At 41.6% G+C, this 27234-nt stretch overlaps 2 protein-coding genes across 2 annotated transcripts; one reads left to right on the top strand and one right to left on the bottom strand.

Moving 5' to 3' along the window:
- Positions 1–6603: 6603 nt before the first annotated feature.
- alas1 (aminolevulinate, delta-, synthase 1) lies at positions 6604–12326 on the bottom strand. The gene is made up of 11 exons (XM_083972586.1): positions 12172–12326; positions 10729–10966; positions 10387–10569; positions 10142–10288; positions 9576–9795; positions 8880–9064; positions 8582–8761; positions 8307–8471; positions 7492–7760; positions 7196–7358; positions 6604–6937 (listed from the first exon to the last, which is right to left on the bottom strand). The coding sequence occupies exons 2-11, from the start codon at positions 10934–10936 to the stop codon at positions 6777–6779; spliced, it is 1881 nt and encodes a 626-aa protein (XP_083828712.1). The 5' UTR covers positions 10937–10966; positions 12172–12326; the 3' UTR covers positions 6604–6776.
- Positions 12327–16215: 3889 nt separating this feature from the next.
- On the top strand, positions 16216–26758 carry LOC310985763 (uncharacterized protein). The gene is made up of 5 exons (XM_083971410.1): positions 16216–16377; positions 17443–17599; positions 17947–18083; positions 23011–23268; positions 24422–26758. The coding sequence occupies exons 1-5, from the start codon at positions 16311–16313 to the stop codon at positions 24598–24600; spliced, it is 798 nt and encodes a 265-aa protein (XP_083827536.1). The 5' UTR covers positions 16216–16310; the 3' UTR covers positions 24601–26758.
- The last annotated feature ends 476 nt before the right edge of the window (positions 26759–27234 follow it).

Consider the following 27234-nt stretch of genomic DNA (forward strand, 5'->3'; position numbering starts at 1 on the left):
TTTTTTGTCACTCCCTGTGTTGCAAGAACCATGTGTCTGACTGTACTGATCTTTTTTTTCTCCGTAGCAGAAGTAATTGTGCAACAGCCAGTGCAATAACCGCTTGTCCTTGATGGCCAATGTCAATACTTTTACACAGAGAAGAATGATCAAGTGCTTCAGTGTGACTCAGGGTTGTCTGTGTTAGATGGTGTGATCTAAAGGAGTCAATGACAGCCGTTAACACATGTGATAAAGCTGCCGTCTGTATTGCCTTCTCTCTGAGACTAAACAAGGCTAAAGTTTAGAGAATTGCAAATCCAATGAGAGTGACTTGAGCTTTAGAAAAACTGGGCCAACATAAGAACTACTCATAGGCGCTAATACCTTATGTACAGTTGGTAAGAGAGCATTTTGAAGTGTGAATGGAGTCTGTTGCACACGCTCAGTGGTTTACAAATACTAAACAATGGACAAGGCTTTCATTATTTTCATAATTCATAGTATTCATGCAATCAAAATTACGCTTCAGAATTCTCAATCAGTGTGCAGCACTGAGTATTAAAAGTATAGGCTAGATAGGTCCTGAGTTATGATTATGTAGGATTGAATGGGACTCCATATTCATATATTCATAAACTGTATCAATTGATCATTCTGCAATATTGGCCATTGTAACATTTAAATGAAGTGTATAGGCAGTAGTAGGTTCTAAATACAATGTTACTGAAGGCCTCCATTGACTTACTATAAGAACATCAACACAGTGCTAACAGCTCCGGTCACAGTAATGACCTGACACAGCCTCATGTATTCTCAAGGGTTCTTTCTGTAAATACAATATGACTGCACGCAATTCGTGCACAAACATGAACTCCTCACCTTCCAGCTTAGAAGGTGAAACAGTCACATGGAGACATTCCTGGAGGCCCCAAGGACCTCCAGTTATCTGGACCCCGATGGCTGCGGTAAGGCAGATAAATGAGCTCAGTGCCAAAGACAACCAAAGTTTGGCTAGAACAACCACGCCTGTTTAAATAAACCATTTTCTTTCTATGTTTAGCTTGCATTATACTAAGACAGCAGCAACAGCCGTGTTGCAAATGACGCTTTCCTTTGAGTCATGGAAAGCAGAAATGATACCGGCCGACCCCAATAAAGTAACAGTCTCTGTCTACTCTAATTCTGTGAGAGCCAGGTGAACACAGAGGGATGAAAAGATCATGTTACATTCGAGAGAAAATTCATTTCGAAGATGACACTGCAGTCCTCATAAGAGACATATTGTTTTCCAAACCCAGCTGCAGGGAGGACCATTCCCTGGAAACACAGAGGAATGTTCACAACTTTGAAATATAATGCCTTTTTAATCAGCCTCATCAGCCTCAACACATACACAATATGGACATGGAGTCATCTGCTCAGCCAGTTAATTACCCGTTTGTCTCCATGTACCTTTGAGCCCTTGTGTTATGAGGAAGAGATCTTTCTGGAAGATGTGAAGCCCTGACAGACGTGATGAGCTTTTAGTCAGGCAAGCTGTGTGGTTGGTTTCGTGGTAGCCAGGGGGTTCATCACTTCTGTATACATCCTTTTAAAAATGTTAATTTTGTCTACTGCACAACCAGAACAGGTGGTTCAACCAGCTCCATGGGGACAGTTTCTATTCTGCTTCAAATAAAGCCACTGACACCACTAGAAACTGTAGCTGTTTCTCAAAAAAAGTGTTGAATCAGCTTGGTAACAGATCCTGAGTGTCTCCTGTAACCAAGATGAATGTTCCTTTTGGGTGAATGGATGTCTGGTTTCCCACTGTGGTGTTCTTCAGAAGTGTGATTCAGCGTTGTTACCGGGCAGATAAGCTGAACCATTGAGCCTTAAAAGTATCTGACACCTTTTATCCTCGGCTGTTTGAGTCTGCTGCACAAGTTTCACTGCTTCTTGCTTTTGTCTGGCTCGACAGCCATCCAGGAATCAGTAGTCATGCAAATGGTGGAGTGAGGCAAATGGGCCAGAGAGATCACTACACACAGATTTAATAGATGCAGAAAAGTATCAGTCAGTTTAATGAGTCAGTAAACTACACACACAAGGAAACTCTAGAATTGCAGATCGTCCAGACGATCTCTAAGGAAATGACAAGATTCAACTGGAACTGAGAGATCACTCACATCAGTGTAGCTACTATTCTCACACACTCAGCAAGTTTAAAGAGCTGAGAATTCCTGTTAATGACACACTGACACTTTTGTGTGGACACAGTGGGAAAATGATGGTGTATGATGCTGTGGACTGACATACAACATAATTCACAGCTAATGAGTGAGCATGGTTTAACCTGGTGTCTGCACTAATCACCACACTGCTCCTGAGCTATAGGATTAGAGCAGGCCTTGTAATACCTTGAAATACAGGCATTTGTACACGTGAGTTTATTTTTGTGTATCTGTCCGTGCGTGTGTGTGTGTGAGTATGTAGAGGGGGTGGGCCGAGGTGGGGGGTGTAAGTCACGTAGTTGAGTGTATAAAAATAACTGTGGAGTAAATTAGCCAGAAGATACTGTGTTAGTGTTACTTGACCCGCCAACACCCTCCCAGTCCTTCCCACTGCCGTCACTCAGAATCACAATGGTCACATGAGTGAAAAAGTGACAATATAATATAGGCTACAACACAAATCACTAAGTACATTTCTGAGTTGTATAATCACATCATTCCATGAAGTGAACCAGGATGTGATTTGCAGCTTCGAATTCAAAGCCATACACCAGTGTTTCCTGATAAAATCAACACAACACATGACATATTTTGTCATATTTTGTATCTTAAAGAGCTGATTTGGCCATTTGAAACACACCTTATCTCCCTCTGGTCCCAGATAAACTCTGCTCTAAATGCAGAGAGAGCCAGTTGCACCACATATTCTTCTTAAGCAGACACTGAAGGAGAGCACAAACATCTGTAACCACAGGACAAGGTCACAGCAGAACCGATACCCTTTTTTATGCTAATGAACCCCTTTGGAAAGCTTGAGCAGAAATAATGAAAGTCACACATGATGCACTGTCCAATATTAGGCTGCTGATCACATGTTTTGTATCCCTGACAGGAAACCCCCAGTGCTTCATTAGAACAGTATATTTCCTTAAATTCTATAATATATTCTGCAGTTGAGTGATAGTAGGCCTATATTTTTTTTGTTCTCACATCGTGATATGATTTCTAATAAATGTGTTGGGATGTTACTGACAGTTCATAGTTTAATGTAGAGTCAACTCAAAAGTGGAAGTAGCTGCACTTACAAAAAAAAAGCACTGGCGACACCAGTTCTATGCAATAGCTCAAAATACTTCCCACTTCCATTTTCATTGTAGATCTGAGGCAACAGTGGTTTTTGCAACACCTGGACACTGTGCAAGATTTGAATTCAATAACAGTGCCTCTAAAAAGGGTTTATATAAGGTTAAGTGAATTGGATATAGGGTGACCCAAACAACTGCATCTTCCTGATTGCGTACGTGACTGTGAGGCTTGGTGGTGAGGTGTTCATCACGTCCCTGTAACCACAGTCAACGGTAAACATGAGCCATGATGGGTGATGCACTCTCGGATGATGTTCGCGCTGTGACCGCTTTCATTTTGTGGATCTGGGTCATCTCAGGTGTCCTAGCAACATTTATGTCATCCTCATGTGAATGTACAGGACAGTGGGTCAGCAGGTCTGCCACCTCAGTATGAGAGTTCACTCGGTAAAATAATAGAATGAAGGTAAATTATTCCTTTCATGTCTTTATGGCATTTGTGAAAATCAACAATGCTCCGTCTTTCATGTTATGAAATATTCATAAGGCTTCACTGCTTTGTTCTCACTGGAAAATTGATCCCCAAATGGATTAATTGATCACTTGCTACACATTGCATAAGTGTTGTTTTTCCCTCCAAGTGTCTTATCAGCACCAAAAACCATTCTCTTTTCAGTGTCCTACAAACACAAGTAGGCCAGTGGATCAAAAATAATTAGGTTAGTGATGCCTCTATCAGTACTGTGAAGATTCAGCCTTTTCATCTGCTGAGCCAGGCCAGTTGTTGTGTGACCCATTTTTGTGGGGTTATCTTTCTAAAATTAGGTGGTCTACCTCTCAGTGTCAAGCTTAGTTACCTAATAACACTTTGTCTCCCTCCTTATGATTAGGATTCACGGTCAGAGGTAACTGATGGGTATCATTAGCCCAGTTCAGTCCAGAGAATGCAATAATGTGAACATCCTCTGCATCAAGTTTCATCTATGTAACACATAAAAACAACCAAGAGTGCTGGGTAAAAGTCTGAATATATACAGTGTTTATAGGTATCACACTCTTTGGATGTTTCCCCCTTTTTTTGCTTTTAAAAATGAAATCATGGTCAATATAATTTGGCTTTTTTTTTTTTTGACAACTATATGATGTAAAATAATTGATTGCATAAATATCCACCCCCTTTATCACTGCACAGCTCCACTACTTCCTGAAATAGGCCAGCTCGTTTATTCCCTGTTTTACATTATTGGACCAATTGATTAATCCAGGTGTGTCTGACCTCACAACAATGGCCAGACACACCTGGATTAATCAATTGGTCCAATAATGTAAGAGGAAATAAACGAGCTGGCTTATTTCAGGAAGTAGTGGAGCTGTGCATAAAGCCCATCGGGGTCCAACTAGTTTTTAATGCTAGTAATCTCACAATTACTGGTTCATCAGTATCCATGAGTTTCAAATGTAGTCCTACACCTGCCATGTTGGGGACCCACAGGTGTTTCAAACGAATGAATTAGTTCTACGCCAATCAGAAACACAACTCAAATTGAAACACCTGTGTTGGTCCCCAACATGGCAGGTGTAGGACTACATTTGAAACTCATGAATAGGCTTTATGCCGAGCCCCACTACTTCCTGAACTTAAACAAGCTCCTTTACTTCCTGTCTTACATTATTGGTAGTGGAGCTCGGCATAAAGCCTATTCCTGCTGCAATTACACAATGAAGAAACAAATAAACCCACTCAAAGCAACCCAGAGAAAAGATTACCGGAAAGTGTAAGTCATGGGATGGCTACAAAGAAAAAAAAATCCAACTCACTAAACATTCCTAATCCACCATCAATGGAAGGAGTTTGGCACTTGTGTAAATCTTCTAAAATCTTCTAAACCAAGCTTGTCGTCCTCCCAAACTGAGTGACCAGGCAAAAGGAGTTACAGTAAAGGCTTCAGTGGCTGAGATGTGAGAGATTGTGCATACAACAACTGTATGCAGGTTCTTCACCATGGGAGAGTGGCAAAGAGAAAGCAACTCATATCAAACAAATCTAGTTCACCCAAGGGCATGTGGGGGACTCCGAGGTCTTCAGTCTATCTGATGAGACTAAAGTTTAGCTTTTTGATCGTCAAACTGGATGCAATGTTTAGCAAATACCAAACACACCATCCCCATCATGGAGCATGGTGCTTTATACAGTGTGCAGACTTCACTCTTTTCTTCTAAGTTTATTTTATTTTTTAGTCCTGCACCTGTAACACGTTTGGATGTGCGTGCTTAACCCCGCTATTGTTTTCTCAATAGTGGGAATGCTTCCCAGCAGCAGGCCCAGGAAGGCTTGTAAAACTAGAGGGATAAATGAATGCAGCAGAATACTGCAAATCCTGGAGGACAATCTGACCCAGTCTGCAAGAGAGCTACAACTTGGGAGAAAATGAATTTTCCAACAAGACAACGACCCAAAGCATACTGTTGTGTGCATGTCGTATTACTTAATTAGAATGCATCCTGAATTGAATCATTACTCGAAGCGTCTCTTTCTACTCGCTTTATTGTTCCAACCATAGATGAACAACAGCCTCATGGCTTCTGTAACACTTCCCGTGCGTGTGTGCGTCACTGCTCACGTGATCAACATAAACCAATACATGACACATACAGCAAAAGCTACACAGAACCAGTTTATAAATGTTCTGGAGTGGCCGAGTCAAAGCCCAGACCCTAATCCAATCGAGAATTTGTGGCTGGACATGAAAAGAGCTGTTAACACCCGAGCAACCTGAAAGACCTTGAGCTGTTTGCAAAGTTAAGTAAGGACAAATGTTAGATGTGCAGGCCTGATCGAGAGCTATGCATACAGACTCAGTGCTGTGAGGTGAGATGCATCTACTGAACACTAACTTTTTTTTATACAGTATATACATATATATTTTGGGCTTTTTCGCCTCTAATGACAGGATAGTGAGGACTATAGCCTCAACACATGGGGCTCTACCAACTGAGCAAAACACACACCTACTAAACACTAACTTGAAGGGTGTGATTATTTATGCAATTACTTATTTTACAGTATTTAGTTTTAAATGATTGACATTACTTTGTAAAAATCTGGGAAATCTGGTTTCAGTTTAACATTAAGGAGTTTGGGGGGGGGGCAAAAAAAGCCAATTTGTATTGATCATGATTTCATTTATAAAAGCAATGAATGAGGAACATCCAAGGAAGGTGAATACCTTTTATAGACACTGTACATCTTTTTTTTTTATATATATTTTTTGGTTTCTTGAAAACAAAGAAAACAAAGAAAAATACAAACACAGACGTTCACTTTCCTCCCATATCTTTTATTTGGAGCATATATAACATCTGGACATAGAACATCTTAAATAATATGTGTACAAGGACTTATCAAAGATAATTAATACATTCCATGACAGCGACAGGGGAATGGGTGATGTGTGTGAGTGTATGTGCCGTCTCGAGCCTGCAGTGATGGGTAGTGTTATGCGCAGGCTGAGATAGGGTGGCTGAGGCCGCTGAAGTAAGACTTTTCCCGCTCGCTCATCACCTCGAAGTGCAGCGGCTGTTGACAGAATGTACACTCTGCCGATGAGTGGGGCTTCAGGTCCAGGCCCACCTCCTTCCATGTGTGCACCAACCTCTCTGAGGAGAGAAAACACAACAACAGAGGTCAGGGAGATGAAGCTGTGAGTTACCGTTACAATAAAGTTATTAAAAAGTATCATTTAATGCCACAACTTTGACTTTAACCTTTCAAAAGAAGAGTGAAAGCATGAGATAATTATATCATGATTAAATCAAAACCACAGCCAAACAAGCTTGAGCTGCTTGATAAAATAAAATGTAATTAATTTTCAACGCATGCATTTCCACAGCATCAGGATGATCACGTCATCTTACCAACAAAGTATTTCATCATCTCAGGGGTGTGGTGAGGTGTTGGAGCGATACGCAGGAGCTCCTCTCCCCTGGCAACGGTTGGATAGTTGATGGCCTGGACGTAGATGTTGTGGCGACTCATCATGATGTCACACACCTCGGTGTTTTTCTCTGCGTCTGACACCTTAAAAACAAAAAAAACGCACTGTGATTAATAGGGAGTGACCGTAGAGACAGACTGTGCACTTCTTTGTGTGGGCTGAGCCATCTCTTTGTATATTTGAACGCCATTCAGCCAAAAAAAAAAAAAAACGTACCCGGACTGGGATGATGTGGCTGGGGCAGTGCACCACAGGCAGCCCTGAGTCCATCAGCATCTGTCTGAGCAGCTTCACGTTGCGCTGGTGTTTGCGTCTCAGTGTGCGACCCTCTTCTCCTTTCAGAACCTGGATGGACTGCCGGGCTCCGGCCAGCAGCATCGGGGGCAGCGAGGTGGTGAAGATGAAACCGGCAGCGTAGGAACGAACCGTGTCCACCAGGGCAGAAGTGCTTGCAATGTAGCCGCCCACGCAGCCAAAGGCTTTGCCTGGAAGGAGACACGACAAACAGACGGTTATCCTTCCATTTTATTTAATGGATAGAATCATTTTGTTTCCTTTAAACCAACAATCTTGTTTTAAAAAAAGTCACCACAATGCCCCTAAGTGGTCAATACACAGACTAGATCTTCCTGAAATGGCAGCTGCAGGAGAACACGAGCTGCAGAGCTCTCAGTTAGAAATAATTGTCCCTTCAGCTTGACAGCGACACACAGAGACAGAGAGTAATTCAATAAGAGCGCAACAAGAGCCCACCGTCTCCTAGCAACAACAGAGCTGCTCCAGCTTCTTTAAGCCCGCAGGCATATTTGTGACACAGCTGAGGTCTGATCCCCGAGTATCACAACAAATCAGGCAAAAACAAGATTCCTAATCGCTACGAGCAGTTTTCCGTTTAATAAATTGAATCAAATCACTAATGCAAGATCAGTTCCCTGATAGAAAACGAAGCAGGAGTTCAAGCTCATTCTGGTCTGGTTTGAGAGTCAACATGTTTAACTATAACATCACCAGAGTACAGATTACATGCTGACCTAGTGTCCCTGAGATGATGTCCATCTTGTGCATGACACCGTCCCTGTCTCCGATGCCCCCTCCTCTGGCGCCGTAGAGGCCCACGGCGTGAACCTCGTCGACGAAGGTGATGGCGCCGAACTCATGGGAGACGTCGCACATCTCCTCGAGTGGACACACAGCGCCTGCATTGAAGAACAGTGAAGTTCAGCCATTAGACAAAGCGCAGAGATAAATATTGGGTATTTTAATCTGTCATCGTGATCAGTGATCAGTGCGAGCATCCTGAACTAACCATCCATGGAATGGACCGTCTCAAAGGCCACGATCTTGGGTTTGGTGGGGTCTCCCTTCTGCAGCATTTCTCTCAGATGGCCGACGTCATTGTGGCGGAAAATGAACTTCTTAACGCCGCTGTTCCTGATCCCCTGGATCATGGAGGCGTGGTTGCCTGCGTCGGAGTAGATCTCACAACCTAAAGCGGTTCAGAGCAAGAGAGCAGGTTCAGTTTGCATCGAAGTGACCGTTTCACACATGAGCAGCCGTTGTTTAGTGACAAACTGCGCGTGGAAATGTCAAACCCTGGCGTGTACCTGGCAGCATCTTGGCGAGGGTGAAGAGGGTGGAGTCGTTGGCCACGAAGCAGGAGGTGAAAAGCAGCGCAGCATCCTTCTTGTGGAGATCGGCCAGTTCGTGTTCCAGTTCCACGTGGAATTTACTGGTCCCAGAAATGTTCCTGGTGCCTCCTGCTCCAGACCCGTGCTTTCGTAAAGTGTCCCTGGAAACAGAGGATATAATTAGTTTAACCTCGTCTATTGTCCGTGTCGCGAACAGGAAAAAAAATGGTGCCAGATATAAGAAGAATAGGAAGACAACAATGTATGAGAAAAAAAACAAAAAAAAACCCACACTAATTAAAGCACAGGAGTTGCAAAATAGCAGCAACACCTTCAGTCAAGGTGTGAATTAGTAACAGATCTGGGCAAGCTCAAACATGAAGCACAAAAACACAGGGCCCATAAGGTTTAGGTGTATACGAAGGCCAACTAACACTCCACACCCACACAAGAAAAAGACAGGGTGTCAGGTTCTAGTCAATTATTACTGCTGTTGTGTCTCAACTTTTCTCAGGCTCTTATGTTCAGAGCTCTGCACTCCCAGTGGGACAAAAGGTACAGAGCAATCAGAGTGAAGGGACACGCAAGAAAAATATTTTTCCTATTAGACGTCAGCACATCTGAACCCAAGGGATTATGTCACAGCACACACACAACCGCCTCAATACTCACATGATAGACCCGACAACCCGAGGGTGGCGGCTCATGCCCAGGTAGTCGTTGCTGCACCACACCGACACCTCCCTCTTCTCCGCCAGGGAGCCCGTGAAGTCGTCGGCCATGGGGAACTCGCTGGCCAGGCGATTCACCGTCTTAAACACTCGGTAGGTGTGGTCACTCTTCTTCTCCTCTATTTTCTTCTCAAAAAAGTCATCATAATGGAAGCGGGACACTGTGAGAAGAGGAAGACAAAAAAGGGTTGCTTAATGTGGCTCAACACTTGTTGCATTTTGATGGATGAAGCAATTTCCAACATGATGAAAGGCTCAGTTCATCTTATCCAAAAATATACTGACATTCGTCCCAAAGAAAAAAACAAAACAAAAAACGTACCGATACTTGCAAAGAACACGTCAAATATTACGTGGGAATTGAAAGAATAGAGTACAGTTGTTTCAAATACGATCGCTGTCACAGCGTGTTTGGTCATTATTCATGCCGGTCAAACAGGAGTGGCTGTTCCGCCTCATTTGTTTTCTATTAGAACACCTTGTTACAACATCAAAATAAAAACGTACTGTTGCCTTGCAAGTTGTCCTGCAGCAGGTGGGAGACCATTTTCGGACGCTGTTTCAGGAGAGTCCTCATTAGATTTGCCGGCTCCCGCCCGCTTCCTATGGAGGCACTGGCCAAGGACGGCTTCTTCAGCTGGGCAGGGGACACCTCTAAAGAGGGCAAAGAGGAGGAGAAAAACAATATAGCAATGAGTTCTGCACAAAAAAAGAAAAGCATAGATTGGTACATTTTTCTAAACAAACCTTACCTTTCTGGACAGTACGGACTTCCTGAACATCCTCTTGGAACTCCATGCTGACCTGGCGGACCACGCTGCTGTTCTTCTGTCCCATCTCAGCAGCCAGGAAGGGGCATTTTGAGGCCACTGCCTGGCCCGAGGGGGGGGCCGGGTGACCAGCAGGCAGCTTGGGCTTCACTTCTTGTTTGGGGGCTGAAAGTGGCCAAAAAGAGTTTTTTATTTTATTTTATTAGTTTATTTCTCCAAGCAGCATCATGTGTAGTAATAACTTAGTAGTTAAATCGACTCAGATATTTCATTTGTTAATAGAGTACATTATTCATTCAAGTTAAAAAGGTCTGCCACTCTCACCTTCAACAGCAGAAATGGTGTCCTCGGTCTTCTGGTGGGAGGAGGATGAACAGAGGGCCCGCACCATAGCAGGGGCCATGGGCTTTGAGGCCAGCTCCATCATGATAGGGCATCGCTGGGCGTACACCACCATGGACTTTTTGGACTGCTGGAAGAAGGTCTGCGGCACACGACCCAGGAACGGACATCGTCGCAAGATCACATCCATAATCAGCAGTTGTGATGATTGTCAGGAGATCTAGAGAGGACAGTTAAGACATCACTTAAACATGTGCTGTGGACGGTTTTGTAGACCCAAGAGAATAAAGTATATTTTTTTTTAGCCTTTGCATTCAAAGTATCTCAGTCATTCACACACACAGCAACTCAACACTATACTGCACACAATTGATCAAACATTCACAGTGACATATTCTTGAAATAATGAAATAAAATCTAGATTTAGAAATGGTCTCTTGATCAGTCGATAATGGATATTTCCATTTGCAAATTTCACAAATTATACTATAATGTTGATTGTTAAAAATAAAATAAAAAAATGTAGGTTTTATTTGCCTGACAGTGGAGAAAACTGTATATTTTCTCTGCAGACTGATCATCAACTGCTGCGCTTACAGCAACATATGTCTCGTCACGACACCGTAATAACTGTTTAAATAATTCTGTTTGGTTGCGAAACACCGAAAACTCCATGTTGCCGTCTCTCCCTGCTGTACCCTACCCCCCCAACCTGACTCCGGTCTACACATTCCTGGACAGAGTCATCACTGCCATACTTCCCCCCTCCAAGTTCTTGGAAAAGGGGCCAGAGGCAATACAGGGAAGACGCGTGGATGTATATGTAACCAATTTTATCCAAACCTACATGAACATGGTGTTTTCATTATAAATCCAAGCACACTGGCTCCTGAGTTTGTCCTCTAAGAACTCACACCACGAGTCGTGACTGCAATAGAAAACCTCCTTTTTGCCTTGCCTTGCCTCCACTGAAAATTATACCCTGAAAGATTAAGTGCGAGCTGATTGAATAGACCGAGAGCCTTTTGATAATCCATATTAGCCTATACCGAGGGAATAAAAACAAATAAAGACTTTAAAACACCCCAGTATCTGCTGGTGTTATAAACTCGGCGACAACAGCCACAGTTAGTTTGCAAGTGCTCATAAGCCGATTGAGTTGGCCTTGACTGGCGAGAGAGTTTAAGGTTATTACGGTTTCTGAGATCAAGAGTCACGCCTTACTGGTTTCTAACATTAGTAATAAAATTATATATTTAACAGAAAGTGTTTTTGAAACGTTGCTCTTAGACAGGCTGAGCCTTCGCCCGGCCACTGGTGATTTCTGCCGGCCCGGGTGACCGGTCTTAACATTAGCATGGCTGCTAACATTAGCTCAGCAGCCAGAAGGAGTGGAAAAGATGCGGAACACGGGAAGATACTTACCACTGAATAAACCGCACACTTTCGGGAAAAATCCTCTTTATCGGGCCGTGTGAGTTACAGGACGACAGAAGTGAAGTTGGCCCACTGTGGTGTCAGCTTTGAGGCCGTGAAGGTGATGAGCGCTTCGTTATCCTGCACTGAGGACGAACGAAAAGGACGAGGACGTGCCTGCGCTTATAAGGGCTTACCGGACGGAAGTCTCTCGAGGAGATCTCGCGAGACGTTTACGTCAGACAACATACTAAACTAAACCAGCCATATGAGTCATACACGTGATCAAACACTGCTGTCTTAAGTAGGTTATTTTGCACGCTTTAACAGCGTAGAATTACTTCATTAGTTCAAAACCTCATGTCTTTACATTATCACCAGTGAGTAAAGAATAAAGACCCCCTTTGGTCGGTAAATGATCTGGAAGGACAAGGTAGCCTAATAGTGCCAGTGTGTAGGCCTAGATACGGTCTTTAAAAAACTCTCCTTCCTTGTTATATGTAGCTATTAATGAGATGTCACCTACATGTTAATGCATTCACTGACAGTGGATGCTGCTGTATTAACAGATAGTCTGATGACCTTCTTTCTGGGTGGCTTGTAATGTGCCATCATGTAATTTATTCTACATGTTTATGACTATATGTGGCAGACTAATATGTATGTATATTATAACATCTCAAGTGGATTTACAGCATAACATAGAACTCAAGTCAGGTAGTAGTAGGCCTACCTTATTATGTGTACTGAAAGCATAACATAGAACTCAAGTCAGGTAGTAGTAGGCCTACCTTATTATGTGTACTGAAATGAATGGATGCGTTCAGTAGGCCTACTTGAGTAAAAGTACTTACTGTAGTTTATTTACAACTCAGTTTCTTTGTATCAAAATGTCTGAGTGTAAAAAAAATATACTTGATAGGTTTTGGTTTCCTTTTAGGTGTTTATTGTACAAAATAACCTGTGGGAGTTTGTTGACAATGCTGACACGTTATGGAATGGGGTTCACAAGAGACATATACTCCCTCAAATGTTGTGTGGCTAACTTTAACACGGCCTGGGAGCTTTAAATGGATGTAGCTGTAGGGACTTGAAAGAGTAGTACTTGATAGCCTGGATTTTCTACACACTTGTGACCTCTGGTGTTGAAAAAGAGAAAATGAATCTGAGCGGGGCCTTCCTCATAACACATGGAAAAATCGTAAATAATTGTTTTGTTTTGTTTTTACAAACTATCTGCTGTAGGCTATGTCTCAATTTAGTTAGAGTTAACATGAAGTCAAAATTCAGAATGCATAGTTGTCAGTTTATTCAGTTAAAATATAGTTTAACACAGAAGAAATCCCACTAATGACCTAGCTGTTGCTGTCTATTATTTTTCTGCCATCTCATATAAATACGCTTTAAAGACAAAACCTTTAAACAACATGACACAGTGCTGCTAAATCCACAGACTGCAGGCAAATTTAAGCAAAGCTTGAACTTGGCAACTGTAGCTTACTATTTGAAACAGGTTGGACTTCCCTCTGAAAAACAGCTCATTACTTGGTCTGCATAACATGAAATCTATTTCTGTGGTATCTGAATCCGTTTGTGTCCTCAGTCTTTGCACCTTTGCATGGACAGCCATGGTATTTTGCTGCCCTCTACAGATCTCTTCAAGCATTAGCACTGTTTTATTTCAAGGTTTGGTGAGGCAAGTTGTATTTTGTTCTGTTGCACAGAATAGACACAGTCGGCAAGCAAGGAAACGTCACTTCCGGTTAGGGCCGTGGGGGAAAACAAACCGTTTTCCCCATACACACTCATGCAAAAAGGCGGCATTTTAAACCTTTGTCAAACGCTTGTTCGCCGTCCTGTCTTAGTTTTAATCACATGTATATGCTGACAAAGAGCTATATATTAGAAAACTCATCACGATCTGGGTCGATTGCTGTCCGTACATCTTAAAATATAAAGTTTTCACAGCCATAGCCTACACCGAGTCAGCAGGGTCGGCAACCTTCACTTCCGGTCAGAGCGTTACACGTTTGGAGAAGATGAGCGAACTTCCGATATAAAAGTTCAGGTTGTGGTTTTTGAATTTATTTGCGGTGCAAAATAATACACAATAACTCAGGCAGTGTCTACGAGTGTCTAGAGCCGGCCGGCGGCGACTAAGAGAGCATCAGAGCCGTGGGGGAAGACAAATATGACTGACTGTGAAATACCTAATATTTTTAAATGTACGGACAACAATCGACCCAGATCGTGATGAGTTTCTAAAAATATAGCTCTCTGTCAGCATATACATGTGATTAAAACTAAGACAGGACGGCGAAAAAGCCTTTGACAAAGGTTTAAAATGCCGCGTTTTTGCATGAGTGTGTATGGGGGACACGGTTTGTTTTCCCCCACGGCCCTAACCGGAAGTGACGTTTCCTTGCTTGCCGACTGTGCCCACTCAGATTGAAAACAGTTTACAGATAACAGATACAGAGTTTTAGCAGATCTGTTATTATTTTTTATTTCCGTATTATCTTTATTCATTTGACATCTAAAAAGGAGTTCACATTTACTCTGATTGTCAATCTGTTCTCACCAATGACAGTGATCTGCCATCATGAAAAGATTTTGAACATAATAGGCTACTAATTGTCCTAAATAGTTCTATACTGTCTCTGCACATCCGTGACTCTGGAGAGCCAAATATTCTGCAATGCACTCAAAATTGTAACCACATTGATGTGGGTATAATTGAATGAGTGGGAAAAAAACAATGCCCTTTTCTATTTTGAAGGATTGAGTTTATTCAGTAAAATATGTGTCAGTCACATTTTTATTTCTTTATATATCTTGTGAGTGGAAAAAGGGTGCAAGCCGAACTGTGGTGACCGGAGCTGTTGCAGTTTGGGTGGTCTGATCTTAGGTGAGGCCTTTCGCCCACATCTCAGATGCAACCTGAGCACTCTGTGTCTCCATTTTCCGTGCATTATATCTGTTCCAACAGATCTGTATTTGTAACGTGGTCCAACACTATGGGACGCATAACAATTTTGCATAATTTTTGATGCTATTCATCTGGTGCTTTGCTATTAAGGCTCATACATCAATATCATGTTCTTTAGTCTCCATCTACTGATTAACATGACTCACTCATTGTGAAATGCTTGAGTCAGATCCCTGCTCTATTTCAGTATGATATTGTTTTCTCTTCCTAATCCTTATTATTTGGAATGGAGGTATGAATAATTTATATTGGCAAAAGGTTTGGAATCTCCCACAAAAACTCTTTGATAAGGTTGAGGAGGTTTCATTTCAAATCATTCACTGATGCTACCCAGATAGGCTAGATCTCTTAGCTGTTCCCCTTTGTGGCTGTCAGACTGAGACTGTGGTCCATTTTGTAAATATACCCATAAACTGGGCCAAGATATCTGTAGGTGTATGGTGGACAATATTACTTTGAGTTGCAACTGGAAAATAAAAATTGAAATAGATAGGCCTAGATATAAATAGCCTAGATTTATTAATGTTCAATGTAAACACAATATTTTCTAATGATATTTATCGCAATGTTTTAAATGTATATATCTTATCTTTTAAAAACGTACCTCAGAAAAAAAGCATTTTGTCATATTTTGTGTGAAAACATTCATCTCCCCAAAAATTAAAAAAGCTAGGCTATATCAAAACTTTGACATTATGCACCTAATGTTTACGTTTATGTATTTATCCACACCCCTGGTATCTTTTCTTGTTATTTCGTTATTTGTTTAGTAGGCTATATTTAGTTACTTCACTTTGAACATCATATGACCATTATATTTAGGCTACGTTATTCTTCCAGTTTATGTAGGCTACTTTGTATTTAACCAATCTTTAACTAATTAATTCTTTTGTACTTGTGGAATATTTGAAAGGAGTCACAAAACATATCGGTATATATCAAAAAAAGGAAAAAAATAAATAAAGAAACTATAAGCTCGAGTTGTTCCGCGAATGTGCACGCGCGTCATTTCCCGGACGGTGACGTAGGCCGGGCCGTGACAGCAGCAGCAGCCGCTGAATGTGTGAACACATGAGATCAGACCAGACTGCCTCTCCCAGCGGTCGGCCGGAGGAGATCCCCACTTTCCTGCTCTGTATCCGTGAATCTGGAAGGAGCAATGGCGTCCAGCCTGAGCAGTGTTGTTGCCTTGGTATTATGTGTGGCTCTGACCCCTTGCGTATCAGGTGAGTGTGATTTTAAAAGTATAAACTAGCCTTTCGTGTTCTCTCGCGCTATCTTGTGTCGTTGTTGTCGTCAACTGCGCTTTTGTAGCTCGCGTCGACCTGTACGACAGGACGGGCCTCACTCATTTAACTGGGCGATGTCAGTGACGTGAGGGTATCTCTTAAAGTTAAACGTAACATGACCAAACATTAGTTTCACATGAATACGGCTCAAAAAGCCCAGCTCGGCCCCTTCTTTCTTTATTCGTAAGTCAACAAAGTGACAAAGAAAGCACCAACATTAACACCGACAAAGAAGCCCACCGTTCAGGGACTCAGCAGCTAGCTTAGGTTGTTATGTGTTTTCAAACTGCATTTGCAATGCACTGTAAGATTGTCACTTTTATCATAAGAATTTGTAATATTATTATTGAAAAAAATGTTAATTACAGTCTATGCCGGCCAATGCAAGAAAGAGCCATAAAATGAATTGCCTCCGTAAATCGTATTGAAATAGTTTAAGCTAACTTAAGCTATATGGTCCTTTTGGGATCTGCATAGTGCATGAACTGTGGCATATAGGCCCTAATAGGTATGTTGAGAGGTGTTTATGTAGTCCACTGTTGATATAACGTTAACGTAGATAGATGGCAGACATGAGGGGAGTCTCTGTTACGCCGTTTAATTCAACAAACTACAGCCTTTGACATAACTATAAAGATGAACCAGAACCTCTGAATATAAACTCCCACCATCATAAAGGCAGGAATTCCACTCTTTTTTAGATAGATGTAGGCATAACCTGGAATCTGAGTGTATTTGAAGGTGAACAATAGAACCTTTAGCACAGGCATGGGCGAAGGATGAGCAACAACTCTGCTCTAAAACTGAATGTAATTTTAAATGTGGCTTTTACATGTAATTACATGAGTTCACACAAACACAGTCACAATCCACCTGACACCGGCCCTGCTCTATCACCACCAGCTAGATCTAGTTGGTGGTGATAGAGCAGGGCCTGTCTCTACATTACTGTATATTACTGTTCATGTCTCATTTTTCCTGCCTGTCTCTGCTCTTTTACAGGGGGGAGCGACAAGGAATGTAACAGCTATACAGATAGCTATGGGAGGTATCGCTCAGGAGAATACTGCTACGTAGGATATTGCTGTGGGTCTTGCCACAACAGATACTGCTGTTCAGATTCTTTCTGGAAGCTTTCTGAGGACAAACAAGAGAACTGGTAATCATTTCTATCTTCTTCTGTACTAGTTGAGGAGTATCCTGTAACTTCAGTTGGCACTGTTGTGTGGGTTCTTTCTCCTATTCGGTTTGTAATCTGTTATTGCAGCGCATTGCACTGTAGCTACCAAGAAACAGGAAGTGGTGTCTTCCTGTGCCCGACCACCTGCAAAAAGCTCTACAATCTGTTAAAATCTTCACAAACATCACATAAAATATACCAGCTTGTGTAGTTAATGTGCTGCTTTGACATTCGGCTATTATTCTGAATTAGTAAAGTAATTGAAACCCTAAACCTAACCTGATTTATTTATTTTTTGGTTAATTTAGTCTTTCTTTATTTTCCAGTGATTTTTCCGACTACTCGTCGTCAGCAGCGCCCATGGTCGTTGGGATTACTATGGCTGTAATCACTGTGCTCGTCTTCATCTGCTGCTGTCTCTGTCCCTGCTGCTGTTTGTACAAGGCATGCCGCAGGCCGCGACGTAAGTAGCCAATCACAAATGATTATCACTGACTGTTGAATGTCGAAGATGCTTTTAAATACAGAACTCTATCTGTATTTAAGAGTTCAGCTGTCTTAATACATCTGTACTGTTTTTTTGCATGAGTTAGGCTGCCGTTTTTCACAACAGGCAGGCAGTACACGCAGTTCACAATTTCCACTTGTGATGAAACTCAGAGAGGTGTTGTTTTTGAGCAGTCTGGGAAGCCCAATTTTGCTACAGAAGTAACTACGGCATTACAAAAAAGATGTTTCAGGCGTAGTTCAGCTTTTGACTAATTAGGTAACAAGAGTTACTTCAGCCTTACAAAGTTGGGAAATATGACAATGTATACCAGAAGATATACCATATAGATTATAAATGGTGTTTTCTGTATAGATTTTGTCCTCCAATCCAAAAGTTCTATCTATGGTCAAAACCGGAAGCTGGTTTTGGAATTGTACTTTTACGTTTCCATGGTTTTCAGTCGTTGTCATAGTTGCGGTAAACGCATGGATCTATTAACGCTGGCTTTTAACACGGATGTCAATTTGTGTGATATCAATTGTTAAAAGCTGGTGTGATGATCCATGCGTTTTGCAGATTGTCATTGAAAAAAAAAAATCCATGCATTTACCGCGACTACCGAAACCAAAATTCCACTGCGCAAAACAAGCTTACGTTTTTGACGTTCGGAAAAAGGTGGATAGGAAGTCTGTATCCTGGACCCAGCTGGTTGACAAGTTAACATGGAGGAGAGCTGGTATTTAAGAGAACAGAACAAAAACAGAAACTTAAAAGGAGATGTGAAATCACATCCTGTTTTTACTGTATTAACTTACTATGATGTATTTACTTACTTTACTTACTTACTATTTGATCGGCCAGAAAATTTGTATTAGAAGATGATTGGATGGTGATGGAGCTCATTCAGCTGGCACTTTGTTTGACAAGAGTGATGATGACAATAAAAATCTAAGCAGCTGTTAATGGTGAAATCAGAGAGAATTGAATCGACAGGTGCTGCAACAAGCCGCTGCCCATACTGTATGTGGCTTTCCTGCACAAAAGCCACATGTTTTTGTATAGCTGTTTTTTTGCTGTCTCAACCAAGTCGACATACACATGAAGTGTCTGGTTGCTTTCCTGTTTAAAAGACGTCAAACTCTTGGTTTCCAATGTGTTGGAGTGTTTATCTGTCTAGTTTTCAAAGCAGAGTACGAGGGGACTCATTCCAGGACTGTTGGCCCACCCACCACATGACTTTCATTACTGCAGTAGCCTGGTCTCACTAATAACACTGACACTGAGGCAGAGCTCAAAATGATCTAATGCTCACACAATCATGAGAATATTCAAAAGATGTGCGACGGTGACAGCCACAGATACTTCATGTATGACTTTGTTGTGTGCTTGTCATCAAATGTTCTACAATGGAAAGTTTCACTTGGCTTTTTTGGTTAGCAGTGAGTGTAGCCCACAGGTTGATATTGCAGTTTAGTCATCAGAGATAATTGCTGGATTATACTGTTTTCTGCTGTTTAACGAGTCAGGGCCTGTGTATTTTACAATGCTCTGAGTTCCCATCAACAAATCTCACGAAAAGACCAAAAAAAACCCCAAAAAACAGCGATGAATCGATCTTAACAATTCTTAATCCTCTCCACCATGAAGTGAGCAACATGTTCCTGTGCTACAATAAACAGGAGTGCTGCTGACATTCATTATGAACCAATTCCGACATGAACTTGTCCTTATGTTATGAATATTCACCAGAGCCCACATCAATTTACAATTCCAGCTACTCCTATTTATATACTATTTGACATAAACTGCCGTGTCAGATGTTTGTAGAAATGATGTGGTTTTTCCTAAATAGGAACGTGGTATAGCTGTTTTTAAAGGCTGCGTCTGTACAGTAGAGGCCAGGGGGGCTTGTGGCTGAATGCCACAGACAGACAGGGAGGGGAAGTTGGAAAATATTGAGAGATGAACCAACACATTTTTGGCTTTTACTCTCTTGATGGAATTTGTTGTCGCTATCCCTGTCCTTTGAGTGATGGAGCTCATCTCCTGTGAGTAAAACAGTTAGATACAGTCACAGGCATGTTTTTTGTAATTATTATGAGAATCACATGTAAACAGAAGTGCTTGTCTGTTTTCCTTGACGTGGAAACTTCATACACGGCCTCTGTTCTCCCTGTTGTCGCCAGAGCCCATGTTGTCCTACATGCATTTACATGCACTCAGTCGTCCAGTTATAGTCGATTAAGGCAATCATTTGGTTGTTTGAGTGTTTGAGCAGCAGACATTTAGCTTCAGCTGCTGCTTTTGCTTTTGTGTTTTTTATCACGACTGTAGAGACGACATCACGCCACGTCAGGAAGTGAGCACAGTTTTATTATGTTGGAAGCACTCTTATGTGGTTTCAAACCAAGACTCTGCCTTTCACAGTTTCATCTATATTGTGAATGTAGATCATATCTAGATGGAATCAATTATTTCATTGTCTCTGCTCCCCGGAGGTGGAGTAGTAAAGAAACTGGGTCTTCTTGTGTATTTACATTTTCATATCCTAAGCTTCACTTACTGTTTTCTGTGAGATTTCCTTCAATGAGTTGAAGTCTAGATCCTCCAATCCCCCCTCACCAAACAAAGATTTTATATATATATTTTTTTAGTTATTTTGATTTGATTTTAATGTTTCAACCTAGTGAGGGGATCCACATTACTGTAATAATCAGTCTCTATAATATCCGGTCATTAAAAATATTAATAATAGTAATATCAAGAGTGAAAGAGGAACTACACACTCTAGAGCTATGAATCCGCTTTCAGAAAACAGCAGACAAAAAGACTAGTTAGTCGTGTCCTGTGTGGCGTGAGATGAGCCAAATAATATGAAGCTATAAATAGTACTTTTATCAACGACGACGATGTCAGTAGATGTGACTGTCTGTACAGGACGAATGCCACGTGTCTGGACCAGTTGTGACTTATGCTCTGTATCTCAGAGGAAATGAGAGAAAGAGAAAGTGCTTGAAAATTGGTGAAAATAACAAATAATCTTGGGTCGCTTGACACGTCTCTTAAAAATGAACGTGTGGCGGTTCTTGAGTGAGACCGGCATGCTGAAGGGAAAAACAGACAGATGTAATTATAAATTGGGCTGAGTGTTTGATATGCTCAGTCTTAGTTGGTTTGATTACTCAGTAAGTAAACAATGACATGTGACATTCCCATTATTTTGAGCTTTGTGTAATCGGGGACAGCCGCTGTCCACCGCTCTCTTTCTTTGCACTTTACATCTCCTCTTTTGTCCTCCTCAACCCAGTACTCCTGCTGCCAGATTTCTCTCAGCACTTCACAGTTATCAAACTAGAGTCACCCACCAACCATCGCCCCCTTTGATCCATTTCTCTAAATGGCTTTTCTTAAAAAGCGATAGTGGCGGAAGGCAAAATCACATAGAGTAAGAATGTGGATTCCCTGACTCGGGCTGATGCCTGTCGGGATCCCGTCCAAGAATGTCAGAGCTCCACCTCGTGTGATTCATTGTTTCCATGACCACCACTGTAGGGAAAAACCTATGATCCGCCCACATCTTTTTACAGGAAGTGGTCATGAACGCTCCCGCTCTGTTGCAAAATAAAAAAAGTTGTGGTGGGTGAGGGGAGGGGGAGGGGGTGAAAGACGCACACACACACAAACACACAGTTCTTTAACAGTGCTGCCTTTCAGTTTCTGTTTCTCTGCAAGGGCGTAGGTTTGTTCTAGAGCTATATCCACCTGTTTCACTTGAGTAAGTACCATGCTCCCTCTAACAGTGGTGATGAAGTCTAAGCTTTCTATTGCTCATACAAAACTGAGGATTTAAAAAAAAACCCGATAAACTTTAAATGAAGAACATACTATTTGAGATAAACAGGGACAGGTGTCCTCTGGTCTCTCTCATAAAACAAAGTCAAATCTGAACAAACAGATGAGGTATTTTTAGTTCCAATTAGACTTCCTGAGGATATGGTCTGTTTCTGATGCAAATAAACATCATAAATCTGCCTAGAAGTCACACAGAAAAACAAGCTCCTCTTAACTCCAGGCCTGCCTGAGAATCATCACGTCTTCCTACACATCAAAATAACCCAGAGATTGTTTTCTATACATCCGTTGTTGAATAGTACAGGAATATCTAACCAGTCTACTTTTAATGAACAATAGGAATACAAATAAACATCACAGGCTAAAAAACTAAAGTTACAGTCAGAGTCTCAGACTTGAGAATGTCAGGTATGTGCTTTATCTAATTTTGTAACCTAAAAACATGCATAGAAGTAGCTCAGAGAAAAGAGAGTCTTTAAAGTACACGCTGTTGTAGATGAAGCTCGGATGGACGTAGAATCATTTGTATCAGCTTTTCTCTGGTTTTGGATGTTGGCAGCTGGATGATCAGAGGACACTTGAGTGGTTTGGGAAGAGTTTCCTCTGTGAGCATCAAACTCACGAGCTCCTGTATTCTTTTCCATTAAAAGTAATCTGATGAAAGCCACGCAACGGTTTTAGAGGCTCCCAAATAAAGCAACGGCCAGACAGTACAAGTACAAGTATGGACGGTTCAATTTTAGAAGCTTGTTGACTCAGTAGATTTTTTTCTCGGCTCTCTTTCCTTAGTTTCACTATGAGATCTGGGCAGTTGGATAAATGCAGAAGTGGTAGTCTGACTCTGAGCTGAGGCTTACTGCACATTTAACAGAGACACTGCCTGTGTGAAATCAGAGCTTCTCGTTTGGTTTAAATGTTGTAATAGGCGGAGTAAGTGAAAAGTTAAACATGTATTTGTGCTCCCCTATGCTTTCTTTCATCCGAGGCTGCAACTGAGCTGCCTACTTAGTCTGTAATCAATGTGTTTCTCATCTGTGTCTGCCTACAGCGGTGGTAGCAACAACCACTCACACAACAGTGGTCACCAGTACGGCTCAGCAGTACCCCCAGCAGGCCATCGCAACGCCCAGCCAGCCTCAGGTCTACCAGGGGGCCCAGTATTCGCCCTACCAGCCCGTACCAGTGCAGCCAGGATACGGGACCCAGCCCATGCCCCAGGCCTACGGAGCTCAGCCCATGCCCACGACGCCCTACCCAGCAGCGCCAATGTTCACAGCGGGACCACCTCCGACCTATCAGGAAGCCAGTGAGTGTCACAGAGTGAAAATAATCAGTGTGCGACTGTGAAACATAATTGTTTCTTGGAAGGAAAAATTAAAAGATTAATGGACAGATTAATCTGCTCACTGTGCCACTGGAAATGAGAGATCAATCTTACATTTAATGAGCATTACTGAAAGACAGCTGATTGCAACATTATGACATCATTCCACAATAAATGTCAGCAGTTAATCATCTGACTCTTCCTCTTGGTGTGCACAAGATGATAATTACTGCTTTAATATTATGCAATATTTATTTATTACATTTATTTTAGCTGCTCACCTCACAGGTGAACTCACAGTGAACTGTGTCTGAATGATCCGGCTCATCTGCCACAGACAGCACAGGCAGCTGCTAGGGTGGAACAGTTCATGAAGGGATAGTTTAACATTTTGGTAAATTGGCCCATTGCCATTGTGTATTTGATGAGGGAAACCAAGAAATCCCATGAGCCTTCGTAGCGTAGCTCTGAGCAGCTCGCGGCTCTGCTCCGCAGATCTAAAAATAGCTTGCACCGATAATTAAAGGTAACGGACCTACTCCTAAAACTATATATAGGGATTATGGCAATGGGCCAATTTGACATGGGGATGGAGGGTTGGAGTGTCGAGCGCAGCAGCCTAGTCAGTTGTAGCAATTAAGCAAGTAGGAATTTATGAAAAAAATGCACATCTTTGCAAATGATGAACATTACTTAACTTATTGTATTTATTTACCTGTATGTATTTATTTATTTATATGGGGACACATTAATCGACACTACTTTAACTGTACATGTGCCAGTGTTAGCCAAGTGGCTAATTTTCAACTGCAACATTACTTTCCTTGAATACTGTGTCTTTCAATCTGTGTTGAAAGGACAAGTCTTGGGGAGTTTTAGGATTAACATAACTACACAGAGCTAAAGGTTACACAGTGTTTTTAGAAACACAAAGTCTACACCCTTTACCCTAAGGTAATAACACGTCATATTGAACATGCAATTTTGGTCAAAATGGCTGCAGTCGGAAGTATCTGCTGCCGGTCTGAACTTAATGTCTGGATCTTGTGGAAACAGGAAATGATCCATTCATGGTGACTTTTTTTTTGTTTTAAACCCTCTCAGCCACTTACTCATGTTTTCTTTCTGTGTCTAGCCGGTCCAGCCTACCCTCCCAACCCAGCGCCTTACAGCCAGGCTGCATTCAACCCCAACCAGCCAGCGTACCCGGCGCAGCCTCCCGCCCAACCGCAGCCCAACGCTCCGTACGCCCCCCCGGATTTCCTTTCCCAACCCGCCTACAACCCGGATTTTGTTGCACCCAGGACCGGATGATGGACCACACAGCGCCACGCTCACAGCCACTTTAAACATGCTGCAGAACTGGAAAATGTGTGATCCGAGTCAATATGAGAAAGAGTCATATGCTGCGGCGGTTGAATGTGGAAATCTGAACGACACATTTGTAGTTGTTGAAGTGATGTGGAAGAGTTACCACGTGAAAAATGTTGACACCTCTTGGCTCTGCATGGACATACAATATACAAGTGGTGAGATTTACTTTTCGTTTTTATATTTCTCAGCGGCTCTGCCATAGTCATCTTGGTGAATTAAACACAAAACCACTAAGTCTGATATTAAAGAGAAGATGAAGTGCTTCGTCATCAGGCATCTGAACGTGCCTCAACATGTCCCTCATAGTCCCTGTCTATACAGTGCACTGGACAAACATGCTTGACCTCCTTAATCCACTATCTGCAGTGATCACAGTCGCATTCATGGTCAAATTTGGCAGAGGGAGTTTCAGATTCCATGACTGGATTTAATTGAGCCCTTTCCAGTTTACTTCAAACCCATAAAGTGCTTTTCAGATGATATGAGGTATGTCTTTTTATAACTCCCCAGCAAAAAGGTCTGTGTAAGTTCTCAGTCATTCAGGTCATGGTAGTTGTTTAGTGCTGAAGTTGCAGTTTTACTGCAGGAAGTCCAGTTGCCTTCTCATTTAGCATTTATTTTATAATGCCCAGCAAAAAGGGAACATTCAACATGTAAATTCAACAAAGTAAACGCAGTGGCACACAGGATAAGATCACTTCACATGTAAGATGTTATGTGTTTTGTCTTTTCTTTTTTTTCATTCATCTGTTCACTCTTTCACTCGTTTTCATTTTCTCATTGTACAGTTGTGCACATTTAACTGAGCTAAAATGCATCGGCAGCTTTGAAATCAGTTAACCAAAGGAGATTGATCACTTTTCGAGCAACCCAACGTTCACCCCGTCTCATCTGCCACCAACACCGACGTTACACTTAATGCAAGAAACGATTGTGCCTTCTCAGCCATATGACTTTTATCAAACAACTGTGTGCATGTCATTTCGAGCACTTTAAAGTCTCATTTTGTATTTATTCTTGTTTCTGATATGGTTGTGTTACCTCCACTGAGCTGCCCTCATAGAGGTTAGATTGAGTTAAAGTTACCGTAAAGTTTACCCTCCCACCATGTTTTTCAGTGTATCCTGAACAATATGACTGCCATCAAACTGTGTAGCCTTGTCATTTTAGTTCCTTTAGAAACACCTCAGACTCTGTCTGTTTTTTATGAATCTTTACAGATCATCGGTTTCTTATTCATTAATCTGTGTCGAATCATAAGTTCTACTTTTGTCATTGCCATCACTATTGCCTTTATAAGACATCACCAATGTAACAGTAAAGTTTTTGGAAAAGTAATAGATGGAAAAGAAATTAACAGACAACCCTCCCCTGTTTTGCTCTGCCTTGTCACTTTTCTTTCCTTTGTGTTTTTCCAGCAAAGCCATTACTTCCTCTTTCTGCTGACTGAAATGACTTGAAATTTAGTTTTTACTAAAGTGACCTTTATTTCTTGTAGGTAGTCACAGCTCATGTGACAGACTGGACTTCTGAGTCACCCTGTTGCCTGATTTTATTTTCAGTGTCCTTTGTTGTGGTCAAAGAAAATAGTACCTAACATATTCCATTATATGTGAATGTCACGGGTGCAGATTTCAGAAGACTTCCAGTCACATCTATGCTGTGGCTTATTTAACCCTCCTGACGTTTGACAGACCACATACAAGCTAAAAAAGGGGTATAATGTCGTCACACATCAACTTGTAATTTGCAAAATAGGTTTTTTTGTGAGGAATGTGCATGCGTTTCCTATGTCGACCAATTGATTTATCTAAATTTCTTTGTAGGCATGCCCTTTGTCTCAGGTCTAGCTTCATATACTTGTATGTTCTGCCTGTCATTTTTAGTCTTGTGGCCAGTGTTGATTCGACAAGGTGACTTAAGTTGAAAAGTTTTTATTTGTGTGTTTGTGTGCGTGGATTATAGCCATTCATGTTCCGGCTGTTTCTCGTCCAAGAATAGTTGTCATTGATGCTAATATGAGAATATATTTACATGACTTTTATTGTTAAAAACCCTCAACTTATTCTTTTGTGTTCAATAAAATATATTTTTTGCTTCCCTCCCTAACTTTGGTCAAACTTAATTGCAAATGCAAGTCAGTTGGGTTAGTGAATAATAATAATTATTCATGATTTGATTAAATATGTGTCTCAAAAACAAATAATTTCCCCAAAGATTTACTAAGGAAAAATAAGAAATACAGATGACAGTGTCTAATTGGTATATTTACATACAGTATAAATTTACTTCCTCAAACTAACTAGATCTGCTTTCTAGAGTAGTGTATGAGCTGAATGGGTTTGAACATACAGTATCTGAGGAATAAAGCTGTTAGTTGGGAGATAAATTACAAGTGCTGACACGAAACAAAGGACAGACCAGAGGACAGTGTTTGGGTGGAGTCACTCGATTGCAGCCACATCTGAATTGCTTAACTGCAAAGGGAACATAAAACAGTGCTACGTAATCCTGCCTGTGGCCTGAGTGTCTGTGGTTCATATCATTTCCATCCTTATGAAAACATTGCTAGCA

Source organism: Trachurus trachurus, assembly GCF_905171665.1.
Source record: "Trachurus trachurus genome assembly, chromosome: 5".
Classification (NCBI taxonomy): domain Eukaryota; kingdom Metazoa; phylum Chordata; class Actinopteri; order Carangiformes; family Carangidae; genus Trachurus; species Trachurus trachurus.